The following is a 26,399-nucleotide window of genomic DNA, read 5'->3' as shown; positions in this document are numbered from 1 at the left end:
CTGGGCCTTTTCTTTCCCCAGCTGGCCATTTAAATGAAACTTGCTCTTTTTTGTCACCTGATGCCCACCATCCCCCCACCCCTTCACTCCCCTAATGGCAGCACCAGCTTGTACAAACCTGTTGGATCAAACACACTATCTAGACCTGCTGTCTGACCACATGTACTTAAGTGAATTTCAGTGAAGAAATAGACCATTTCCCCCATTTGTTATCACCCCCTTCCTCCCCCCATCCCTGAGTACAAGCCCTCCCTTATAACTAGTCATTCTAGTCTCAAAGCTCCAATCCACATCTTGGCTGGTCAAGCCTTGGGCAAGCTACCAGTTCTTGGGAGGCCCTGAGGCCAGGGGCCTCAACCTCCAATGGAAAGGGTTCCCTGCAGGTCAAATTGACTTAGAAAAGCACAAATGAGCATCACCTACCTTTAGTCTATTGTTTATTCTGCTCTGCATTTCCCAATTCCATTTGAATCAGGTTTGGGCTTCCCCTGCCTCAGGGGCCAGTAAGCCAATCTCTAAGTCTCTAAAGTGCAGAGAAAGAGTCAGGCTCCAGAGGGAGGAGTTAGGGGAGTTTTCTCCCCTGGGAGCTCCCTAAGGCAAGGAGATGACAGCTCCAGCCCCTAATCCAACCTGCCTGGATAGCTGCCCTTGCTTCCTCTGAAAACTGCCTCTTCATCTCCTTTGGCCTTTATTCTAGGAAACCAGGTCCTTTCTGGCCTGCCCCCTTGGTGGTGGCAGCTGAGCAGCTTCATCCACTGGAGCCCCTCTGCCCCTGTCCAGCCCAGTGGCTCTGCTTTCAACAGGAGAGAAGCTGGGGGGCTTGGGGAGGGGAGGTCTCCCAGGGTAGGCTTTCTACCCACCTCCTCCCGCCTTGCCCCAGAGAAAGCATGGTTACCCCCACACAGCTCTGATGGCTAAGGTTTCCCTTACAGTGAATGGGGTGGAAGAAATGTTGCTTGAAATGGTCAAGGATGGAGGGGAGTTTGTATGCCACAGAGCTGGGCTTTCAGAAGAGCAGTGGCAATGGGCCAGGTGATGGCCTAGGAGTAAGGTGAAGGCAGAGGAAGAGGAGGTGGAGGAGGAGAGGGAGGAGGAAGGAGCAGCAGGCTGGCCTTTCCACCTAGGGCTGAGAGAATGGGTGGCCCAAACTGGGGAGCCAAGGCAGCAGGTGGGTAGACAGACTGAAACCAAGAGGAGATTTGTGCAGAGGACAGGGGACCCCGTTTAGGGCCTTAGTGTCATCTGCTTTGATACAGAACTGCAGCCAGGTAGGGGAATGAGAATTGGGGAGGAGGGAAAGAACAAGCAAAGGAGAGAGAGGAGATGTGGCCTAAGGCAGGCATGGCTCCTCCTTTCAGGTGACCTCCTCAGTCTGGTTTCCACCCTCCTCCTTCTCCCTCCTTTGGGGAGTTGCTCAAGAAGCCCCCTGTTTCTGGAGGCCTGGCCGAGGCTCCATGCCCAACCAGTGGCCTCGGCCCATGCGCTTTCTCGGTCCCTGAATCCAATGTCCCTCCGCACCAGTGTACATACGCTGGCTTCTAGTGACCCTGTGTGCCTACTGTCCTTCCCAGCTCCTTCCAAGAGCGCTCGAGGCAGCACGAGCAGCTGCCTTCCAGTGACCGAAAATGATTACCCTTTCTAAAGAGTCTAAGAAAAAGGAGGATGTGGCTGTGAGGAAATCAGCTCGCCTCATGAAGAAGCAGGAGGCCAAAGAGGAGCATCAGATGAGTGATGAGGCCAAGAAGAAGGCAGGAGTCCAGAAGAACCCACGTGCCAGGAAGGTAGAAAGCAAAGGCAAGGCTGCAGCAGGACCCCGGGGCCGTACCGGCCTCAGCTGCCGAGCTGGTCCCCGCGGCCAAGCTGGTCCCCGCGGCCGAGCTGGTCCCCCCGGCCGAGCTTGCCCCCGGGGCCCTGCCGGCCAAGCCGGGCCCTATGACCAAGCTGGCCCCCACTCAGCTCAACTGCCTGTGAAGCTCCCACGTGGCAAGAAAGGCATGAGGAAGTACGACCATAAAGGCAGGCTGAATCTGAATGGAGAAGACCTCTGCGACTGCCTGGACCAAGATTGCCTAGGCTGCTTCTACCCATGTCCCGAGTGCCAGTCCACCAAGTGTGGGCCCACCTGCCGCCGCAACCGGAAGTGGATTTACGAGGCCATTGCCAACGAGGGTGGAGAAGTGGTCAGCACCTTCCCATTTCCCCATGCTAAGTAAGGGCCCGAACCTCACATGGCTGTGTGTCTCTCTGTGTGTGTCTCTCTGTGTGTCTCTGTGTCTCTTCCTGCCTGAGCTTCCCTGCCTGGGGTGGCAAATCCTGACTCCTGCTGCTCCCCAGCAGCACTGCCGTGAGCCCCTGGAGCTTCCCCACCCTCTTCTCCCAAATGCCTTTACTTTGAGCCCAGATGCAGGTAAAAATGCAGGTCAGAAACAAAAGGCCTTCCATGCTAAGGGGACCCCAGGTGGCCATCTTGCTGGAGATTTCCTCCTGAAGTCTCTCCTAATGCTGATGTTTTGGAACTTGAGAATTGTCTTCCACAGAAGGTGGAATATCCTTCCTGCCCTGCCCCCCTTCCTGCCCCAGGTGTCCCTAAAGTCAGGCCAGAATTTTTCTCTGTCCTGCTTCAGTTAGTGCTAGATGAAAAAGAACAGAGACAAAATATTCCTTCTCCCATTTGTCATTGTATTTGTTGTCATGTCGAGGTGGTCATGTAGGTGTCTGTTGTATCTTGTGTCTGTGTTGTTTTCTTTGTGGTTCTATGGTTCTAGAGTTGGTCATTCTGATAACTGCCACTTGCCTAACTGGATTTTTGCTCTCATCTTGTTGCAGGTATTAAAGGAGTCTGGATTCTCCTGGGAGTCTCTTCAGAGTCTCTCTTCTGAAGTTTACAAAGTGGAAAAAAATATATATATATACACATATATATTTAAAATAGTTATGAGATTCCACAACAGAAGAATATATATTGTTAAAGTGATAGCAGATAAAAAAGAATAAAAAAAGTTTGTGAAGTTAATTTATCGTCACTTTCATTTCAGAACAACAGGCAGGGAGGGTGCATCTTCTCTGTGCCAGGCACTGTGCTAAACACTGGGGACCCAAGGGCAAAGCTCAAGCAGTCTCTGCCCTCAAGGAGTTGCCTTTGAGCCCACACAGGCACCCGGCAGATGGACACGGGCACTCCAGCTGTGGTCCTCTGGAGAGGCCTCTCCTCTGGCCCAGCATGCCCAGCTGCACCTCTCTGGTTATTCCCCAGAACCTGTGTTAGAGACTGCTAGGCTCTCACCTCCTCCCCCAGGGCAACACACACACACACACATATGCAGGCACACAGGCAGGCACACTCAGAATGGGGTGGGGGTGAGGGAAGAGGAAGGGGAACAGCAAAGATCCATAGGTACACAGAAGAGGGACAGAGAAGGGAGGGGGATTGATGAGCTGGCCAGATTCCACACAGGAGCTAAACAGGGTGGGGAAAAGTCTCTAGCCCTGTCTTGGGAAGATGGGGACAGTGAGCCTGGAGAAGGGAAGACCTGGGCAAGCAGTGGGACCTGCTCACCCTTTTTAAGGAGAGGGCGGGCAGCCCTCATTGGAGGGTGGCATGTGGGAGAGGACCCCAGAGGGTCAGAAGCAGGCAGGGTGGCTGGAAATTGCAGGGGGAATTTGGCCTCAATGGGAGTGGAAAGGAAAGGGCTGTCCCAGGCACTGGGGAGTTCCTGCACACTGGAGGTCTTCAAGCAGAGTAGTCCACATGATTATTCATGGTTATAACCAATTTACCTTGAAGGCAGAGACACTACTTCGACTCTTTCCTCAATTACTAAACACTTAAACCTCCCCACACATGCAATCCAGCTTTATTAGTGAAATAGAGCAAACAACATGAACAGCCACATCACAGGAGGAACCAGCAACCTGCTTCCTAGAAGTCGCAGTAAGTATCTTTTCTACTGGTGTTCGTGGCAAGGTGCCTTCTGCCCAGACAGAGGCCACGTGTCTCCCTCCGAAATGGGGGCCCAGTAAGTCTGCCTCACTCCACACTGCCCACAGGCAAACACTGGCTGCTCAGGGCTCAAGTGTGGGGGAAGCAGGAGTGTGTCCCAGATTGGCCCTGGGAGCAGGCTACTGACTGGGGCCTGCAGGGCCTTCACCTCCTGCTGTCCAGGCGTGCGCTCATTTGCTTACTGCATACATCAATGGAGTGGTTGTTCGTCACCTAATGACCTGCCTATCAGTAAAGTATTGTGTTTATTGCAGTTTTTCTTTCTTTGGTGGCCCGTCTTATACTGCATACTCTTGCCAATTGAACATAAACATGTTGTCTTCTAGATCCTAACATACAAGTGATTATCTTTTATTGAAAAACAGCTTTCTCAAAACCGCTCCATCACACACACAGGGTTCATTTAATGAGACAGTGACACTTCTCCCCACACAGGGGCTAGATGGCCACTTAGCAGGCATGTTATCCTCCTCTGGGGCTGGGGTGGGCTGGATGGCTGTCCCTTTCAGTTCTGTGATTTTTGGAAAGAGAGGGAGCAGCAGCCATGCCAATATGGACCTTCCATGAAGGCTGTAGAACTACAAGAGAAAGGGGAGCTCCTCTGATCTCTCTGATCCCTTCTGGTACCCAGCCATCCCAGTCCATTGATGTGACTTGGAGGCCTTCAGCAAAGCCAGACAAGCCACTAATAATTAATTAGCAATCAGTCTTTATTATGGGTGCATTTTCTTTCATCCAAGTGAATGTTGGACAGTTAAAAGGCTGCCTGAGGGAGGAAATCAGAGGGGAAGGCAGAGTCAGCAACACAAGGAGATAACCATAATGGTTGCCAGATGGAGAAGCTTCTCATCAGCTTTGGCATCCCCAGCTTCTTGGTCACTCCTGACTGGGTTGGAGACAGCTAGGACTCTGTCTTCACAATTCTTACTTCCCTAACTGCATGCCTCACCCTGAGACAATGAGCCTGGTAGCTATCCAACTCCGCCCCCCCCCCCCCACCAAGGGACTGTGCCTCATTTCTCATGTCTCTGTCTCTGTATCTCTCTTTCTCTTTACTACCACTCACAAGGTCCATCTGCTACATGGAGAGAGAGTGTTATCCTGGACTTGTAAGATATCTGATTTTTATTTTATATATACATGCATATTTAAACATATATATATATATATATATGTCTTAATGCCCACCCCACATGACCCCCAGGGTATCAGGAGGCCCTTTGGGGACAGGGACTGTGCTTCATTTCTCTTGCTCTCCTTGCCCTCCAGCAGGCCAGTGACCTGCACATACCCCCCTGGTAGGTGACCACATGATCATCGGATTGACCTTGCTCAGCTGATCCCTCCCTTCCTCTGAAGCCCCTCTGCCTTTCTGTTCTATACTGGTTGCACTCATTCGATCATGCCACAAAAGGATTGCTGAGTGACTTGTGTCCCCCACAATAGACTGAAGGTATTTTGAAGACCACCACTCCATGGGGATTTCCCACACACATCCCTGGCCTGTTACTCTTCCAGGTATAGCCTCAGGGAGCCGCCTGGGTCCCTAAGAGGTCATGTGACCTGCCCCAGGCCCCCCCCAGTCACTTGGGCCTCCATGGCCCCCTGTCTTTGGCAGCTGGGCCTTGGGGTCCTCATTCAGGACCAGGCCATGGCTAAAGGCCCTGCCCCAGTGAAGACTCTCAGTGGGAAAGAACCTCTGGTTCTTTTGGCATTGTGCTCATTTACTCTGGTGATGAGACCACACACAAACAGAAGTGTCTCCCCTGCTCAGAGCCCCAGTCTTGCGTCTCACACCAGAGAAGGAGAAGCCACAAGCCACCATCATTTGCTCCCGGCACGGACCTCATCAAGGTAGAAGATTCACTGAAATCATTCCTATGAATCACTTTCACCCACACTGGCAAACTCGCCCACACCATGGATGCTGAAGCCTTCCAACAAAGCAGGAAGCTGGCATTCAGGTGGGATACCTTGGGAGGTCTTGGGATCCCTCTGACACTGCAATCAGGCTTGCCACCACGAGGCCGACTTTCATAGGGTAAGACCCGGAGATAACTAGCATATTTAAAATGGTACCTGGTTAGTGGACTACAGACACAGATATGAAAAGAGCTGGGTGAGGGTTACAGGCAAAGCAGCTTTTTCCATTTGGGGGAGTGGGGAGATCAGCGTGGAAGAGGTAAGGTTTGAATGGGCCTTTATAGGGTGGTAGGAATTGGACAGGTGAAGGGAGGAGAGGGCAGTGCAGGGGAGGGGAGTCCAGGCATGGAGAATGTTGTGAGCAAAGGCACAGAGGAGGTGAGAAAGGGCAAGGGAGGTCCAAGAAAAGAGAGGAGTCCAGATTGGCTGGAGCCTAGGCTAGCTTGGTGGGGGCCTGACATAAGGAAGGACAAATAAGGGAGTGCCAGATTGCAGAGGGCTTTGAATGCCAGGAAAGGAGTTGCAGCTTCTTGGACTCAATTGGCATTAGGGAGCCATGGAAAGTTTTTGAGCAGAACAAAGCCACCACCAGATGTGTGAACAAGGGAGATGAGTCTGGCACTGGCATGAAGATGCATTGGATGGAGGAGAGAGAGGAGGCTATTGCAGTACTCCAGGGGGAGTCCAGTGAGAAGATACACAGTCACAGCAAGCATAGAGAGGAGGAGACATGCAAGATGTCTATCCCAGGGAGCTGGAATCAGTCAGATTTGGTAAATGAAGGGGATGTGAGAAGTGAGGGAGAAAGGAGCTTGTTAAGGATTTGAACAGGGGACATTGGAAATAATAGTGAAGTCAGAAGATGCAGGTGCTTTATGGGAAGGATGCTGGGCTGGCTTTGTGTGCTCAGTGACGTGCCTATGTGGTGATGTCCTGAAAACCGCTGGGTGTGTGGGGCTGGAGCTCTGCAGAGAGCTCATCCATGGGGAGGTGCTAGGTGAAGGTAGGGGAGTGGGGAAGATTCTAAAGGGTCAATGTTGATGGAGGTGTGGATGGAGGAAAGCTAGAGGCAGCATCTTAAGCGGTCTGAAGAGGATGGTTAGCCCTACAAAGTAACCAAGAAGCATCAGTTGGGCAGTGGTAGGATGAGAACCAGGAGAAGGTGGTGTCTAAAAGGCCAAGGGCAGGGGGAAGAGATGGTCAGGGGTGTCCAGTGCTGCTGAGGGGTCACAGAGCATGAGGACTGAGGAAATGAGCATTTTAGAGGGATTCAGAAAAATATGGAGATCTGTCTATAACCTGACTCAGAGGGAAGTGAGGAGAAGTAGGGGAACAGTGTGACAACTTAACACAATACTGATCACTGGAGAGAAGTACCTCTGAAAGACCCCAGAACTGTGACTAGGGCAGGGAACGATTCTGAGCCACATGTGGCTTCCCAGATGTGGCCAAAGTGTTTACCTGTTTCTTCTGATGGGAGATATTTTCAGGGATTGTGGGGCAGGAGGGGAGCTATGTTGACAGGTAGTCATGGATAGGGAGGAGATTATGTTTTGTTCATTGAAATAAATTAATTTAACTGTAAATTATTATGAACCAAGTTTAGGAGATTGTCTTCAGTATTAGGCTTTCAGTAAAACACATTTTTTTCAAAAAAAGAAGAGACAAGATAAAAAACCCCCAAAAACAACAACAAAAAAGGGGGCGGCTAGGTGGCACAGCGAATAGAGCTCCAGCCCTGGAGTCAGGAGGACCTGAGTTCAAATGTGGCCTCAGACACTTAACACAAAACTAGCCGTGTGACCTCGGGCAAGTCATTTAACCCCAATTGCCCTACAAAAACCCCCCAAAAAACAATAACAAAAAAAGAAGAGAGCATATGCATCCGTTTTCCTGATTTTTAACAGTCTCTTCTGCTTTTTACTTTTTTCTTTTGAAATATTACTTGTTATGGATTGGTTATCTGGGATGCCAGAGGGGCAGAGACATTGGGAGCAGTGTTGGTGATATAAAAGCAAAAAGAACTAATTCAGTGGATTATTTCTTTGAAAGATGGGGCCATTAGCTTTGGTAATTAGAAGGTCATCAGTGACCTCAGAGAGAGCAGTTTCAGTAGAGCTTGAAGGGAAGAACCAAGGGGAGAATGGGGTACGGGGGGTGAGCAAATGGAAGCATCGAGGGAAGCCAACCTTTTGGAAAAGTTGACAAATGAAAGGGAAGAGAGATGTGGGAGGGTAGCAAGGTCAAGGAAGCAGTCAGTGTCTAGGGCATTTCCAGTAGACCCAACTTTAGGTAATCTTTGATTTAAGAAATACCCAACTAATGCCTGTCTATAAGGTATATACATCACAAACACATTTGGCTGAATTCAGGTTAAAAATCTCATTTAAAGGACTTTTGATTTGAAATCTCCAGGCGTGCCCAGACAGAGGAACCACTGAATCAAATGCGTTGGTCATAGCCTCAGGGTGACAAGAAGGAAGCACCTTGTCAATAGGTTAACCTCCTGTGGCCATCAACTGAACTGGTGTCCCATGTTCCTGGACTCTGAGCATCTTGGGGTTAATTATATATCAATAAAGTCTTTACTCATTACAGCCCTTTATAGAAATCCTGGTCCAATTTGGCACCATTACTGTGGAGATATATCCAGGGGTGTGCTGGAGCAGATTTTAAATTTTCATTGTGAATATTGATACCCTGGAAATTGGCAAACACTACAAACCAGGGCACTATTGATTGTTTTGTTCACGGTCTAGACCAAAGAGAGTGAAGAAAAACTGGTTAGTAATGCAGGCTGAACTTGAAACTGTGTTCTGTGCACATTTGCCTCCACTCCACCCCAAGAGCTGGTTGTTAAATATTTATCAGCAGAATCCTGGATACATCTATACTCATTGGAGGATAGCGGAAGACCTAGAAGATGGAAGGTGGAGTACAGGGGATTTGGTTGTCTGTAGGACCATATTTGTTGTGGAGTCGTTTCAGTCATATCTGACTCTCTGTGAGCCCATTTGGGGTTTTCTCTGCCAAGCTGTTTGCCATTTTCTTCTCCAGCTCATTTGACAGATGAGGAAACTAAGGCAACCGGGGTGAAGGGACTTGACCAGGGTCACACTACCAGTAAGTGCCTGAGACTGGATTTGAACTCGGGAAGATGTCTCTTCCTAACCCCAGGCTCAAGGCTCTATCTACTACAACACCACCTGGCTTCCCATAGGGCCACGTAGGTCCCTGAAAAATGCCAGAGAATCACCAGAGAGGGAAGAAGAGTTTTGACTGGTTACAGGTTAAGACGTGAGTCTTCTGTGCTTTCTGTTGGGTTAAATAAAACCCATCCTATGCTCAATGTATTCTCAGCCTTAGTACTTGCAAGGTACCAAAGGGTTCTTTATGTGTTCTTCAGTAAGCCAGGCATGATTCAAATTCTGATGTTCCCACAGCAAACCCTTGGTGGGCTTGTCACCCAAATAAAGTGTGAGTAGTGAGAAGCCCTCAAGAATGAATGCTATCTCTGTAAAGGCAGACTTTCAGTCCTGGGCAAGTGCTGAATTATCTGTGATTCAAAATGTACTTCTTTCCTCTAGGTTAAAAAAGAAACTCCTCTGTTTAGCTTTGAAAGCCCTTCCCAACCTGGCCCCAACCTTTCTCTTCAGCCTCATTGGACATTCCTCCCCTTCCTGTACCCTTTGGTCCAGCTAAACTGGCTCCCTGTCTGTTCCTCACTCTCAATACCCCATCTCCCACCTCCATGCCTTTGCACTGGCTCTCCCCATGCCTGGAATGCCCTCTCTTCTCACCTGCACCTCACAGAATCCTTGTCTTCCTTGAAGCTGCAGCTCAAGCAGCATCTTCTGCAGGAAGCCTTTCCTTATCCCCCCTCCCACTTTTGAGTGCCCTCTTTCCCCAACTATCCTCTCTGTTTGTATGTATACTCTTTGTAGTTATACTGGAAATATTATTAGTATTATATTTCTCATCCCTATTCGAATGTCATCTCCTTGTGACAAAGGATTGTTTCATCCGCATTACCAGAGCTTAGCACAGGATCTGGCACATAGTAGGTGCTTCAGAAGGGCTTGCTGTTTGCTTTTAGAAAAGGAGATAGAATTAATTGATTACAGAAAAGAAGATACAATGATAAAGTTCTGTCATTTAAAGGAGTAAAATTATGTTTATAGATCATGGCATTTTATAGACAGAAGGGCGCCTACTTTAGGCAAGGGCTCTCATTTGAAAGGTGAGGAAACTGAGGCTCCTTAAATCAGAAAGCTCAATGTGCTGCCCAATGTCACTCAACTGTTGGGGGCAAAAAAAGGGGCTGAAAACCCAGGCCTGTGTGGAGGAAGTATCCGTGGAACCCTTGTTACCTTTTAGGTAATTGGACAGGAGGAGGCTCCCGGAGCAGCCTGGTTTCCTTCCCCCAGAGGAGGAGTGCCTCGAGGAATGTTTGCATTTCTTTCTCTTTGCAGAAGCACCCCAAGGGGGAACAGAAGGGGCTTGGGGTCAGGTCCTGTTTCCCTTCTGTATCTGGGTCCCAGTTGCCTAGTCCAGTGTCTGGCACCCAGGCAGCACTGAGGGAAAGCTTGTTAATAAATACATAGATGACCAGATCAACTAGTTAGGGGCTGTGCCACTGGGCAGGGGAGGTGGCTTCTGTGCGAAACAGACCATGGCTTCTTTATCTCAATCCAGTCTCTTTTAAAGGGGCGCATGAGCCCTGTGGCCCTCACCTCTGGCTCACAACTGAGGCTGCAGCTACATGTATCCACTGTAAGGGAATTCCCAGTTTGGGGGAGTGGGGAGGCAGGCCGCATCAATTCTCTAACAGGCCTTGTGTGTGCCTCTGACTCTCTCCCTTTTGTCTCTGTCTGTCTCTATCCCTCTGTCTCTGCCTCTCTCTATCTCTGTCTCTCTCTCTGTCTCTGTCTATCTCCATCTCTGTCTCTCTCACTGTCTCTCTTATTACTAAAAATGGATTCTAGTTTTGTCTTTGCTTAATTCCCTGGGTAAACTTAAGGTCACCATTTGACCTCTAGAAATCACTTTCCTCCTCTGTAAAATGAAGAGGTTTGAAAGATGATAATTAGATCTGGTCAAGTTCTTGATCAGAGGTTCCCAAATTTATTTGGTCTACTGCCCCCTTTTCAAAAAAATTACTTAGTGCCCCCCTGGAAATCTACTTTCTTTAACCTTTAGCGATTTTCTTTCGGAATTTGTGTCATTTCAAAAAAAATACAAAATATCTTTCCAAAACAATGATGCATAAATTTAATAATTTATTGTAAATGTGTGGGGTTTTCCTGCATTGAAATTTTCATGGCACAATATTGCATCATATAATTATATAGTAGCATATTGTAAGTCATTACATGCACATGTTCCTTTGGATGCTTGCTGGACTCCCCCACAATGTGCAACACTCTCACCTACAACACTTGCTTGTTAAGACCTGTCAGTGGACTTGACCACTGATCAGGTATAACTTGCATGTTTTTTGGATGTTTATTTGGAAAATAATGTAATCACAATGACTTTAACTCTGTTACATAAGAGATGAAACATGTAGGAACGGTTTTTCAAAATTTTTCCTCTTTCCTTATGCTTCCACTGCCTCTTTATTTTTATTCAATGCCCCACAAATGCACCCTAGGCTACGACCACCCCCTGGGTTGTTCCAGGACCCGACCAAGGGGTGGCATCACCCACTTTGGGAACCAGATCTAGGATCTTCTGCATGACCTTGAGCAAGTCCCTTCCCCTCCCTGCACCTCAATCCCCTCCCCTGTAAAAGGTGGCAGCTTTCCTAGACGACCTTTTGAGGCCCCTTGCAGCCCTAACTCCATCTTGCCCTTGCTAGGGTGCCCTTCCCCCCTCTCTGCCCCTCCCCTCTCCTCTCTCTGCCCCTCCCCTGTCCCCTGTCTGCCCCTCCCCTCTCCCTGCCCTCTCCCCTCCCTGCCCCTGCCTGTGCTTCCCTCACCTGCTTCCATTGCACCCTGCGTCACCAGAGGACCCTCTCTGCTCCCCTGCCCCGCTTGGGTGCCCTTCTGCCCCTCCCCTCCCTCCCCCCTCTCTGACCCTGCCTGTGCCTCACCTGCCTCCCTCTATCCCTAGGGGGCAAAGCAGCACTTCTGGCCCTCTCTGCTTCCCTCTCCCGCCCTCAGTGGGTTCCCCTCTGCCCCTCCCCCCTCTCTGCCCCTCCCCCCTCTCTGCCCCTCCCCTCTCGCCTCTCTGCCCCTCCCCCTTCTCAGCCCCTTCCTGTGCTTCCCTCACTTACTTCCCTTTTTCGCTAGGGGGCAGAGCGGGCTGCTTCCATTGCGCCCAGCGTCGCCAGACCACCCTGAGGTGGTGTTTCTTGAGCCCCCACGGGGGTGGGAAGGGGAGGGGAGACCCACAGACAGACATAGGAGGTAGGGCCCCCTTTTCCACCCCCTCTCTCCTCTGGGGGGCGGAGTGGGGGAGGGGTCTTGACTTGATGTGGGAAGGGCCTTAGCGTGGTGGGGGAAGGGCCTTAGCGTGGTGGGGGAGGGGCTAGAGGCTTCTCACAGGCTCCTGGGTCCCCTGAGGCCTACTGGGGGGGCCGGGCCACATCTGGGCCAGACACTCACACACACACACACACACACTCCCACATAGACACACAGACACGGACAGACACACACAAACTCCCACACAGACACACACACATAGATACAGAGAAACACACACTCCCCCACACACACAAACATGGACACATAGATACACAGACATACACAAAAACACACACACATAGATACACAGACACACACTCCCCCACACACATACAAACACGGACACACACGGACATGGACACACAGACAGACACATAGATACACGGACACACACGCGCATACACACACAGACACAGACATACACACACAAACTCCCACACAGACACACAAATATGGACATACACACGGACACAGACACATGGATACACAGACAAGGACAGACGCAGACACACACATGCTCATACAGACATATACATACATACACACGCACATACACACAAAAAACGCACACAGACAAACACAAACTCCCTCACAGACACACACAAACATGGAAAAGGACACAGACACATAGATACACACACAGACACACAAACACGTACACACAGAGGGACACAGACACGCGCGAACGGACACACACACAAACACGGACACACACACAGACACAAATACACAGATACACACACTCACACAGACACATGCAAACACACACAGACATATACACAGACACATGCGCATACACACAGAGAGACATAGACACAAATACATACACAGACACAAACACACACATAGACATACATGCGTGCAAACACAGACACACATACTCCCACACAGACATACACATAGACACACATGCAAACACACAGGCACACACATGCAAACACAGAGGCACAGACATACACATATACTCACACACATGCATTTACACACAGATATACATATAGACACACATAGAGATAGAGACATACACACAGACACATGCAAACACACAGGCTCACACAAATACACATAGAGACATAGACAAACATATACTCACACACAAACACACACATAGACACAGACACACACACAAGCACACACACACTTACACACACACAGTGCCCAGCCCCCTGGCTGATCCTCATTGGGGAGGGACGTTCTGCCCTGAAGGGATCTGTAGGCTGTGGCCTTCACTCTGATGTTCTAGAACAGGCCACAGCCATTCCGTGGGATGCTGCCTTGTGTCTTCTCTTGTACTGTCCAAGTGCATGTTGTGTTAATCACTCTGGTGGAGTGTAATGCAGTTCATATACTCCAATAATTAATAGTGGATGCAGGGGGTGGGGGTTCTGAGCCTTGCTGCTTCATGGAGTCATAAATGAAGAAGTTACTAATTAATGAAGAGCCTGGATGATGCCAGAGCCCATGAAGACAAGCGTTAAATAGCTCAAGTGGCAGGCCAGATGGTGACTTGGGGCATAGGGGGGGTCTTCTGCATGAACCCCTCCCCCAAAGGCCACACCACGGCCCCCTCAGGTATCGAGGAGAGGGCCTTCCAACCAGGGCAGGACCTGGCCATCATTAGAAATTCGGCCGCCCCTGGCAGAGATTCCTCCTTGTCCTCCTTGCCTCTGCCGCCTCCCTGAGTGGCTGCCTTCATGACCTCCTGTTTAGAAACCAGGGGATGAGCAGGCAAAGACATCCAGCCCCCAGGGAAGGCCATCTCTGGCATATGGGTGAATGGGGGAGATGCCCGGGCCTACAAGGAGGGGGCCGCTCGAATACGGAAGGAAAAGCTGTACCAACTTGCAGGAGACCTCACCCACACCCCCAAGTCTACTCACTGGCTCCCAGGTTTTCCCTCCTGCTTTTGCATCTCTTACTCGGAATTCTCTTTGGTGCCTAGGTGCTGGTGAAAACCCCTTGCCAGCCAGAGGCCTCTTTCTGGATCATTGCCTGAACATCAAGTGGCCGCCCCTTCTGTGAGCCCAGCAGGGAAGAAGCAGCAGCACAGGGACTCCTGACTGGCCTCTGTAAGTTGGGGGTGAGATACCCCCCTCCCTGTCCTTGACCCTTAACTTCCCACTCCAGAAACCCCAGTGATTTCTCAGTGGAAGGGCCAATGCTTGGCTCAGGGCGATGCTCTCCTCTCATTCTTTATAATTTTTGGTTTTGGGGGAGGGCAGGGCAATTGGGGTTAAGTGACTTGCCCAAGCTCACATGCCTAGTAAGTGTTAAGTGTCTGAGGCCGGATTTGAATTCAGGTCCTCCTGAATCCAGGGCTAGGTGCTCTATTCACTGTGCCCCCTAGCTGCCCCTCTCCTCTCATTTTCTGCCCATGCTTGTAGAGGCAGGTTTGCATTCACAGATATGTACACAGCCTTCTTTCTGGTTCATTCCCTTCTGCTTGCACAAAAATCCCTGGAGTCTCCTTTCTGCTCCAACAAAGTCTTCCCTTGCCCCTTGCCCCTTGCCCCCTCTCAAGCTGTGGTCCTATTTTCCCCTGCCTCCTGGCAGTCTACCCTGGCTGCTCCCCCTCTCTCCCTGCCCACTCAGTCCTCACTTCCCTGACCTGTGTCTGGGTGAACGGCTTGGATGAGATCTCAGACCCAGTGCATTCTGGTTCATCCAGAGAGCACAAAGCATCCCTTCTAAGAGCTCCATCTTCCCACCTTTAGAAAGGTCTGAAGAGGAGTGTGGAAGCCTCCCAAAGATAAGGACAGGGAATGGGGTGGAGAAGAAGAAGGAAAGGGAACTGTGGTAGCAGAGTCTTTGACAAAATCGAGAGAATGACCTGGGGCTCAGGAGATGATCTCAGTTCCACAGCCTGGTGAGCCTCCCTGCCTCCTTTGCCCCAGAGAAAGCAGGCCCAGCTCTGAGGCTGAAGGGCCGGCTGGCAAGCTCCTTCTCCAAGACCACCTATGGAGGGGAGTTTGGAGGCCACAGAGCTGGGCTGCTCAAGTCCCAGGGCAAGGAGCCAGACAAGGGTTGGGATGGGCTTCAGGAGCAGGAGGGAGGACTGGCTGCTAACACCCAGGGCTGTGAGACTGGATGACCCAGACTGGGGAGCCAGGACAACAGGAGGATGGGTAGACCCAAACCAAGAGGGCATTTGCAGAGTGGGTTCCCAGAGCTTTGGCGGGGGAGTTTGCAAAGCAGAGGGAGGCAGGGGAGGTGGCGCCACACTGCCCTCCTCCTGAGCAGCAACAACTCCATGGGGGCCTGCTTTGGCCGGGTGCCATGGGGCCTGGCTTTCTGGAGCTGGCACCCAGCATTCACAGCAGCAGCAGCTTCTGCTCCAAGACATCTCCCCCCTGTTTTGTGCTCTTATCCCCAATGTCCAGGTGGAGCCGCTTAGAGCAGACCTTCAGATAGGAAGGCCCAAGTGGAGGATCTGCCAGGATGAGTGCCAAGGACAAGCGCAACAGTGCCAAAGGCAGAGGGAAGAAGGCCACTGCCAATGAAAAGGAAGCTGCTTCAGGGGATAGGCCTCCCTCAGCACTTAGTCAGATGGAAGAGAAGCAAATACAAACAGTGGTACAGCAGTTAATAGCCTTAAATATTCGCAAGAGTGCCCCCCAGGGAGCAGAGGCCAAACCTGATTCCAAGGAGGAAAAGGGAGCTGAGGCAGCTGGTGGGGGCCCTATCTCCCCTGCTGCCCAGGGGCCTGAGTCATCTAGAGGGAAGAGCAGAGGTAGGAGAGACAGGCGTAAATATGATGAGAAAGGCAGGCTGCTTAGTAGTGGTGTAGACCTGTGCGACTGCCTTGATGAAGAGTGCCCTGGCTGCTTCTACCCATGCCCCAAATGCAATTCCAAGAAATGTGGGATCAAGTGTCGCTGTAACCGGCGCTGGGTCAGTAAGAAGACCAAAGACGAATCTGAAGACATGTTCAACACATTTCCATTTGCCTATCCCGACTAGGGCAGCCTGCCACCCACGGGATCCACTTGCCTCCCTTCTCTTTGGAGGGCCCAAGTGGCTGCTTTCTTAGTGACCTGTAGGGCAAAACTGGGCAAAGAGCTGACCTGGCCCTAGTGAGCAGTGAGCCTTCCAGTGCTAGGCACCCACAACTGCCCCCTGCCTCCCACAAAACTCATCTTCCATCATTTTACAGCTTTTGTGCACAGGAAGGACAATAAGGCCTTCCTTAGCTCTCATGCTCCTGGAGCCAGTCCAGTTTCTAAAGCCAGGGGCTGCCTCTCTTTCTTGTTGCAATTAGCTCTCCTGAAGGCCAACACACAAACAACCAAACCCAGCCTGCCTGTTCCTTTTCTGTAGCACTTTGGAATCTTTCTGTCTCTTTTCTCCCATGTGTTTCATCTTTCATGTTGACTTCTAGTTGTTAAATTGTTTAGCTATTGAGATGTTTCAGAGATGAAATGTATAAAGATTGTTTAAGCAATTGCATTTAAAGAACAAAATAAAAGCTGTTTACAAATCCAAAGCTGGTTTTTCATCTCAAAGAATTCCCTTCCATTCAGAATCCAAGTAGAGCTCTGGGCAACCATATCCAAGGGGTACACCCGGGTGGGCAGGCAGGCCCTCCTCCCCAAGAGGGTGAAGATAAGAAATATCCACATCTGGAGGGCAGGCAGGCCCTCCCCCTGAAGAGGGTGAAAGTAAGAAAGATACACATATGGAGGGCAGGCAGGCCCTCCCCTCCAAGAGAGTAAAGGTAAGAAAGATCCACATCTGGAGGGCAGGTGGGCCCACCTCACCCAGAGGGCAGTGTGAAACTTGGCCATACAGCCAGAACAAGGGGAAGGAAGGACTTGTCACAACCAGGAGGACCCTCCCCATTCACACTTTGCCTCTCAGGGAGGGGCTCTGAGGCTACATCACATTCTCCCTTAATTGCTTAAAGAGGCCCAGGGGAGGCATGGAAATGGAGTTTTCAATGGTTAGCAAATTCAGCTGCCTTCAGGGGGCCTTACTAGTTCTTTGGTCCCCTCCCCTTCCCCTCCTGTCTAGTGTCTGCCAGCATCATCAGAGATGTGTCTGTAAAGGGACCCTCTGACACACAAAGCCTCCTGAAGCAGAACCCTCCACCCTTGGCCCTCATTGGCCTTTCATCCTGTGCCATCTCCATTCTTGGTCGCCTCATGTCCTAGGGGCTCCTGGACATTCCCCCAGACACACAGTTTCATTGGGCCTATTTTCCTTGACCATCTTGGATTCCTAGGTAATTTTTGACGCATACATTGAAACAATCAGCAGAATATCTGACATAGACCCCACACTGACTGCAGGGCCAAACTTCACAGTCCCTCCTGTCTATAGGCAGACCAGCCCCAGAGCAGGGCATGTCCCAGAGGTTCCTGGTAGCCCAGTCTATGGCCAGGGGCCAGATTTTCCCAGTCCAGGGGGAAGGGCTTAGGAGTACAGAAATGAGCACTTAATTGGATCAGAGATTTAGAGTCGACTTTGGAGACCAACTACCCCAACCTTTTCATTTTCTCCTCAAGGCCCAGTTGCATGGTAGTGTAATGGCCAAATTTGGCAACTGACTGGATATGTGGTTTAAGGGAGAGTGAGGAGATGAAAATACACTGAAGTCATCAACCTGTAAGACTGAAAGAATGATGCTTTTGATAGAAATGAAGATTAGAAAAGGGGGAGTTTTGAGGGAAAGGTACTGTCAATAATGTTCAGGGGAGAAACTGGTGCTGGATCAATTAATCTGGACATCTTCTGCATAGAGATGTTAGTTAAACCCAGGAGAACTCCTGAAGTCTTGAAAAGTAAGAGGGTAGAGAGAAAAAAGAGCCCAGTATAGAGTCTTTGGCTATGTCTGTAGTTCAGTGGTGTCATATGAATGACATATGGTGAATGAGCAATTAGAACGCTAAGGGAGAACAAGGACAGAGAGTGTCTTGAAACATTTGACTGGGGAATTTTCTGAACTTGTGCTCATGTTTATACAGACAGTTTTGCATTGCACACATACATACATAATATAGACATAGACATACATATATACATAGATTCTTCTGTTTTATTTCCTTCAGCTTATATATCCTCCCAGATGTCTCCACCCGAGGTATCAAAATCCCAGGGTTTGCCTCTGAAATAAATTTCTGTTATCTGCTTCCCAGTTGATATGGCAAGGCTGTTACTGTATAATGTTGCTTCTCATGTTGACTTTTGCCAAGCCCCCCAAAGGACTGAAAATGGCATTTGTAACTCTCTGACAATCTTGTAATGCTCAAACCCTTCAGGGCGAGAATACCTAACTGGGACAGACAATGTGGGGATTTGGCATCTGAGGGCCCCAGTTCCTAAGTTCAGATCCTCCTTGCTGGGTTACCTCCCTTTTCTCCTATGTATCACTCCTAATAGCACTGCAATCAGATGGAAGTCTTAACCTCTGAGCCTCAATTCCCCCTCTACTAAGTAAGGTGTCTTCCAATTCAAAATTCTGTGATCCACTGGTTTGATAAAGGAGCAGGCAACATGGTGTAGTGGAAAGAAGGATGAAGTTGGACCTAAAAGTCTGTAAGAACTCTCAGAACTCCCACAAAAGGTGCTTACAGTTAAGCAGGAAGCCCACCAACCCAGAAGTCTTCCCCCTTCTCTCCACTGCTGCAGGAAGAATCAAGGATAGACTTGTCCTTGGGAGGAGAAAGAGGAGTGATCAAGTCAAACTAGCATTTATTCAGTATTTCAAAATGTTCAGAGTTCTGGGAAGAATCCTAGATGCTCCCCCTTACCTTGTCCAGGGTTAGAAGTTGGGGGAGGTGAGGAAGTTTCCACTTAGAAACCTCGAAGAGAACAAAAAACCACCTCAAATATTCACAGAGCACTTCTACGGTTCCACACGGAGCTTTTCACATATTTCATGTAAGTCTCCCGAGTACCCTAAAATTAGGGAAACTAAAGTAAATAGAGAGGGGGAACTACCAGGCCTAGAGGAATAGGCAGGACTACAACTCCCAGAATCCTCCGGGCGTAATCGTTTTCGGCAGGTTTCCATTTCCCAGAGGCCGGAGCTCAGTCTCGGCGCCGAGGCTAATGCCCTGTATCGGGGAAACACAACCCCGGCGTGGTTTCTGGAAACAGAATTTGGTAGGCCCTGAAGGGAGCCTGAGGATCCAGAGTTCGGCAGCTCATAGACCTGTAGGGGGAAGGGCAGAATCACTCATTTCTCTCTTGAGCTTCTCCCCAGAGCCGGAGAAGCCGTGACGCAACTGATGCGCGCGCAGGTTCTGATTTTCTCCATCCTGTGGATATGGGGTTTGTGCGCATGTGCGTGAGTCTCTGTATCTCTAGGGAAGGAGTTTGATGGAACTCTAAGAGGAGCAAAGAAACCTGGGAGGGGCGGGCGGGAGCTCTGAGGAAAGAGGAGGGGCTGTGTGTATAGGTGGTAGATCCAGAGAGTGTTGAGCTACCCGGGTTCAAGTCCCGCCCCTGACGCATCCTAGCCGAGGGTCCTAAGGAACGAGCCATTTAGCCTCGGTTCCCAATCTGTAGAAAGTGGTACTTGGAGGGGAGGGGCGCCTGCGGGGCAGATGCCCGTAGAGGGCCGTGGCAGGGCCGGGCCTGGTGGATCGGTACCGTCCATTCCCTCCCAGAGGATGGAGAGGAGAGGGGCCCCCGCCCGTATCCACTCCCCCCACTCCCCCCCCCCCCCCCCCCCCCCCACCCCCGTCTCCTTGTTTTTCCCCCGACCCGTGTCACAAGGGCAGGCAACAAGCATTTCTTAATGTGCCAGGTCTTGTGCTGAAGTCTGGGTTAGGAAGACAAAAGTGAAACCATCTTTGCCCCCAAGGAGCTTGTGCTTTAGTGGGGGAGATAACGTGTACACAAACATAGAAGTATCCACAACATGAATCCCAGATCAATTGAGTGGTGGAGGGGGAGAGAGGAGGGATTAGGAAAGGCTTCATATAGAACGTGGCACTTGGCCTGAATCGTGAAGGAAATCAGGGATTCCAAGAGGTGCCGAGGAATGCTTGGGGGCCAGCATTGTGCAAAGGCCTATAGTCAGAAGATAGGGTGCCTTGCATGAGGACTCACAAATCGGCCAGTATAAGTGGATCATTGAGAGTGTGGAAGGGAGTAAAGTGAAAGACTGGAAAGATAGGAAAGGGCCAGGTTGTGAAGAGTTTTAAATGTGAGAAAGCTTTATATTTGATCACTGAGGTTTCCTATTAAGGGAGCCACTGAAGACTACTGAATTGGGGGGGGGGGTGAAGTATGACATGACCAGATCTATCTATGCTTTAGAAAAATCACTTTGCCAGCTGATTGAAAGAGGGATTGAAATGAGGAGAGACCTGAGGAAAGGAGACCAGTTAAAAGGCTGTTAGAATCGTCCGGGTGAGAGGGGATGATGTCCAGAGCTGGGGTGGTGGTGATGTGAATGAGGAGAAGGGGACATAAGGGGTAGATAGGAAAGTAGGAAGGATAAGATTTAGCAGCGGATTGGCTATGTGGAATACATGATACTGAAGAGTTGGGGATGGAGCCAAGAGTGAGAGCCTGGGTGACTTGGAGAATAGTGATGCCATTGACTAGGAAGGTGAGAAGACAGGAGGATTGGGGGACAAGATAATGAGTTCAGCTTTGGGTGTGTTGAGTTTGAGTAGTTCACACACACACACATATCTGGGTAGTATTTCCATGTAGGAATTCTTTCCTGGCATTTCTAGGGAAATTTATACAGTTTTTGGAATCTTGAAGCCCCAAATCATCAAGAAATCAGGAAAAAGTATGTAGACTGGAACAGGAGCACTTATGAGAGAGACAGTCATCAGCCAATCAGTGAGATAACATGTACACAAACACCGTTACTATATATGTGTTTACGGCCCTCTCTGCTGCTAATGGTGAGTCATTCTTCCAAACACAGTAAATATTAATCAGTTTAAACACAGAGTATACTTTATACACATCCTTTGAGTGGTATTCCCGGAAATGTTTTGGTAGCAAAATAGGTTCTTAAATTGTACATTTCAGTTCTGTGTAATGCTCTTAAAGTTGCTAGGAGATCAGAATATTGTGTTATTTGACTGTTACCCAGTAATGTTCTCCAGCATTTCCCAGTCTTTGAATGTTTGCTATAGGCTATATACAGTTCTTTGTAAATACTACGAAACATACTATTTCTTATTTATTAAACAATTTTTAGATATCCATAATAATGAGTAAAGAGTATGAAGAATGTGGGAAGTATTTTAAGAAAGATAAAGGAAATCAGTCAGCTCGTTGCCAGGTACATTTTAAATCATTGCAACATAAAGCATCATCAACTAACTTGGTTGCTTATGGAAAGAGGAATATTATGAAAATATGAAAGATGTTAAATTGCTTATAACCTGTTTGATTAGCAGTTGAAGCATTAAATAATCATAATGCAAATCACAATTTTAAAGGTTTTTAAAAAATTTTAAAGTTTACTTTTTAGAAATTTAAAATGTTTTTTTGTTAATGTTCCCATTTAATGTTTACTGTTGCTAAGTTTCTATATCAGGTAGAGATCATTTTACATGTTATCAAAATGTATAATCTTGTCACAGTATATCGGTTTACAGTAATAAACCATGCATTTATTATTCTTTTTTTTACAGAAAACCTTAATAGAAATATAATTCACTGGTAATTATTATGATCACTAATTATTATTTAAAATACAAAAACAAAATGTTATGAAAAATGCAGGATAACTTATAGTTTCAGGAATTCCCAGAAATTTCAGTTTCTTGTTCCTGAATCCCAACGATTGATGTCTTTAGGGAATTTGGAAACACTACATCTGGAAATTATCTGCATAGAGATCATTGAACCCATAAACACTAATGAAATCCCCAAGTTAGATAGCATAAAGAAGAGGAGAGGGACCAGGATAGAGCCTTGCTTGCAGGGGCACCCACAATTAGTGGATGGGACATGAATGACAATCCAGCAAAAGACATTGACAAGGAATGATCAGCAAGGTAGGGAGAGAACCAAGAGAGCTCAGTGTTACAAAAACCTAGAGAGGAGAGCATATCTAGTAGGAGATATGTCAACAGTGTCAAAGGCTTCAGAGAGGTTAAGGATGAAGATTGAGAAAAGAAGATTAGATTTCACTTGTCTCCTGCCTACCTCAAGTCTCTCCCTACTTTCTACCCCTAAAGTGGTACTATAAATAGCCTCATATATAAGGGAACTTTGATATTAACCTCCTCAGGGTATATGCCTAGCAGTGGAATCTCAGAGTAAAAGGGTATATAGACATTTTAGTCACTTTCTTCTTCACATACTTCCACATTACTTTCTAAAATGGGGGGGGGGGCGTCTAGGTGGTTCAGTGAATAGAGCACTGGCCCTGAAGTCAGGAGGACCTGAGTTCAAATCTGGCCTCAGTCACTTAAAACAAAACTAGCCATGTGACCTTGGGCAAGTCACTTAACCCCAATTGTCCTACCTACCTTTATTTTATTTGCAAAGCAAAATAAAATGGTTAGACAACTTTTCCCACAGGGTATTAGTGTGCCTTTATTTCCACAATCCAATCAGCACTGACTTTATCATTTTGCCTGTTTGCTATTTGATTTCCATTTATCTTATTATTAGTGAGTTGGTACAATCTGTAATACTTGACATTTCTTCTTTTGAGTACTGTTCACATCCTTTGACAACTTATCTATTGGGAATATAGTTTAGTTAAAACTAGATACTAATGTCTGAATCTACTTTCCTGTGCACATATTGCAGCGCATCACAAAATGCATCACTAAAAGCAATCAGACCTTTTCACATTGTAAAATTTCACCCTTCCCTCAGGCTACCTCATGTGACATATGAGTGACATACAGATCATGTTGAGGGTGCCAGTATCAATTCACATATTAATCATTAGTAAGACCTAATTTTTTCATTGTAGAAAAAAGGAGAAATACAAATTCTAATATTTCTTGCCCTACCTTAATGTATTATCTTGTATTTTGGAGACCACCACACTAAAATGGCCTATGAAATTTCTTCTATCTCTGTGTTTTTGTGACTTTGGTTTTCTGCCCATAACACCAGGCAGAATTAAGAATGACACAAGTTTCTGATAAATGCTCTTTAAAAGAAATCCAAAACAACCCCATTAATGTTTATTAGGGTCTTAGTTTCTGACTACCATTTTATTACTTGAGAAAAGTTGCCAAGTCTTTTGATAAGGATGATGTTGTTGTACCCTATGTTTGAACAGGGGATCTATATAGCAAATCTAGGGTTGATTAAGATTATAAACTATAGTAAACATTCAATTCAGCAATTATTTAAGCACCTACTGTGTGCAAGGTACCATGCTAGGTATGGAGAATCCAAAGCCAGAAATGAACCTGTTGCTTCCCCAAGGAACTTACATTCTCCTGGGGCAATATAACATTTATGCAAATAAACAAAGGCCAGGTAATTTGAGGAAGGAGAGAATGTTAAGAAGGGGAGGAGGGGTCATGGAAGTCCTTTTCCAGAGATGACAGGCAGGCTGAGCCCCAGAGAAAAGGGAGATAAGCTCCTTGAGGGCAGGGACTGTCAAGTTTTTGTCTTTGTAGCCTCAGGGCTAGCACTGTAGTAGGTTCAACTGAATTGAGGCAGAAATGAAGAGGATGGTACATTTCAGACCTGGAGGAGATGTTCTACAAAATACTTTGGAGTGTTGAAGTCAAGGGATGGCCAGGAGACAATCTGCCTAAAACCAGAGTGAATGGCAGGCAGTAAGGTGAGATAAAGACCAAAGGTAGGCTGGGGCCAATGGGAACCTCTAGAGTTTGCATTTCATCCGATGGGCAATAGGGAGGTACTGGAGTTACATGGTTTAAAACTTTTTTTTCTTTCAAAAGAACAGATGGAAAACATGTGATGAACCCTACCTTATAGGGCCTTGCTATGTTAAACTAGACAACGCAGCAGGTATAAGTATGTGTTAGGATCTGGTGAAACTGCCCATTAGGAGAGGGGTTAAACGTTATTTCATTTCGATAAGGATCCCCTGAGTGAGGAAAGTCTCTCTATCCATGCAAGTCGGCACCTTCCCCGTAATTTTACAGGCTTAGAAATTTACCTAGAATGCTGGGAGGTTAAGCGATATGGCCAGCATGTGTCAACGGCGCTCTCTGCACACCCCACGCTCCCTTTCTTAAGTTGTTAGACTGTGACATGAATGTTGTCAAAGAGGTCTTGCAAAATACTTACTGGACTGCATCGAACAAACCAAACTCACTGTGTTGCCAATAGAGCTCCCTGGGAGCCTGAAAAATACCTTACAAGCTAATCACTGACTTACAGCTGGAAAAATGAGAAGAATCATAGGGATGGGGTGTTTATGTGAGGACAGTTATCCCTTCCATATCACGACTTTCTCCATCACAGTTTCGATTTATTGAGGGTTAGCATAAGAAAGTAAATGGGAATTTTGGGAGAGTTTTCTAGAAGTTGCAGATGACACACACAGGCCAGCTGATGACACAGAAAAAGTTTATAAATTCAGAAATGCATAAAATATATGTATAGTATTATACAATATCAACATATTTTATTTTTAAAACCATAATAATTCAAACTTCTTCTCTGGTATGAAGGGAGGGCCAAAAAATTTTACATGAATTTTCTAGATCAAGGAGACACTGTAACTCTAATCCGTACAATGTGGAAGGGATAACTATATAAGAGTTCCCATATGCAAGTTACACTTGTGCAACTTACTGAAGGTCAGAGTGTAAGCTGTTTTAAGAAAACAGGTAGTGATCAAATGTAATACCAAATCAATCAATCCACAAGAATTTATTAAGTACCTACTATGTGCCGGGCACTGGAATGAAGGTAGGTACTCAGTAAGTGGAGAAGGCCCATGAAGTTTGTATTTGTAGCAATAGCTCCATTTTACAGTTGTGGACATTGAGGCTCAGAGATTGTTACCATGCCTGTGGTCACACAGCTAATAAAATGGCAGAGTTAAGATTTGAATCCAGACCTTATAGTCTCCACATTTGGTACTCCTTGCCCACCACAGTGGCAGTCTAGGTCTTTTGGCTACACTCCAGAGCAGTTGTCAGTGTGATTCCCATGACTCCCACATGCTGCTGTACTATGAATCAAAATGCTCAGAGCGAAAAATTCCAGTGGCACAGTGAAGAAATTTTCACATACCTCATGAACTGTTTTTCTTTTGATAAGGATGTGCTTGCTTTATGCTGATGGAGTAGAAGGGTCCGTACGAATCTGCAACTAAAGGAAAAAAAGAGACTCCTAAGGAAAAGCACATCCCATAGGCTGGATACCTGGCCACATCTCCTCCTATTCTAGCATCACCCAACAGGCACTGCAGGCAATGAGAGCGTGGCCCTTGTACTGAGCATCACATAGATGCAATCAGGGGTCGGGGGGCTTATTGCAGTGTGGGGTTGAAAGAGAAGGGGAGACAGAGAAGAGAGGATGGGAGGGACAGCTGCCCCTAAACCCTCACAGAAAAATCATCAGCTGACTGCCAAGGTAAAGCTTGCTGATGATAGGGACCCAGTACTTTCTGCTATGGGCCAACTTCCACCACCAATCCTCCAGGAGTACAGGGTCTGGCAATGATAGTAGGCTTTATGTGTATATATATATATATATATATATATATATATATATATATATACACACACACATACACATACACATATATATATACACATACATATATATAATCTATTTATATTTTATATATAATATATATATATAAAATATATACTGACAAAGGGCATTCTATACTTTACCTCATTTATTTGAACCTCATGGTGACACCCCCCACCCCCCCCCCCCGGGGTAGCATTATCCCCATTTTACAGATAAGGAAACTGAAGTTGATAAGAGGTTAAGTGATTTGCTCAAGGCTATTGTCAGAGACCAGATTCCACCCCAGGTCTCCCTGCTTCCAAGTCTGCTGCTCTATCCACTAGGCCAAATTGTTGCCACAAGTCCTTTTCCTGTACAGTAAAACCTGGTCAGTGGCC

General features: G+C 47.7%; 1 protein-coding gene and 1 pseudogene across 1 annotated transcript; both read left to right on the top strand.

Annotated features, from left to right (window-relative positions):
* The first annotated feature begins 1,575 nt into the window (after positions 1–1,575).
* LOC138142091 (collagen, type I, alpha 1b-like) lies at positions 1,576–2,974 on the top strand. The gene is made up of 2 exons (XM_069063017.1): positions 1,576–2,209; positions 2,827–2,974. Exons 1-2 carry the CDS (start codon positions 1,626–1,628, stop codon positions 2,831–2,833), a joined length of 591 nt encoding a protein of 196 aa, XP_068919118.1. The 5' UTR covers positions 1,576–1,625; the 3' UTR covers positions 2,834–2,974.
* A 12,857-nt stretch (positions 2,975–15,831) lies between these two features.
* Positions 15,832–16,353, top strand: LOC138142145 (ARL14 effector protein-like pseudogene; annotated as a pseudogene).
* Positions 16,354–26,399: the final 10,046 nt, after the last annotated feature.

The sequence above is a fragment of the Petaurus breviceps genome, unplaced genomic scaffold (genome assembly GCF_028583685.1).
Source record: "Petaurus breviceps papuanus isolate PSGF00001 unplaced genomic scaffold, PetGlider_PUasm1.0 90535, whole genome shotgun sequence".
Classification (NCBI taxonomy): domain Eukaryota; kingdom Metazoa; phylum Chordata; class Mammalia; order Diprotodontia; family Petauridae; genus Petaurus; species Petaurus breviceps.
The sequence above is the reverse complement of the archived record's forward strand: the minus strand, read 5'-3'. Positions and strand labels throughout refer to the sequence as shown.

Coding starts and splice junctions, on each gene's coding strand:
- LOC138142091 (XM_069063017.1), top strand. CDS start 1,626: ATGATTACCCTTTCTAAAGAGTCTAAGAAAAAGGAGGATGTGGCTGTG.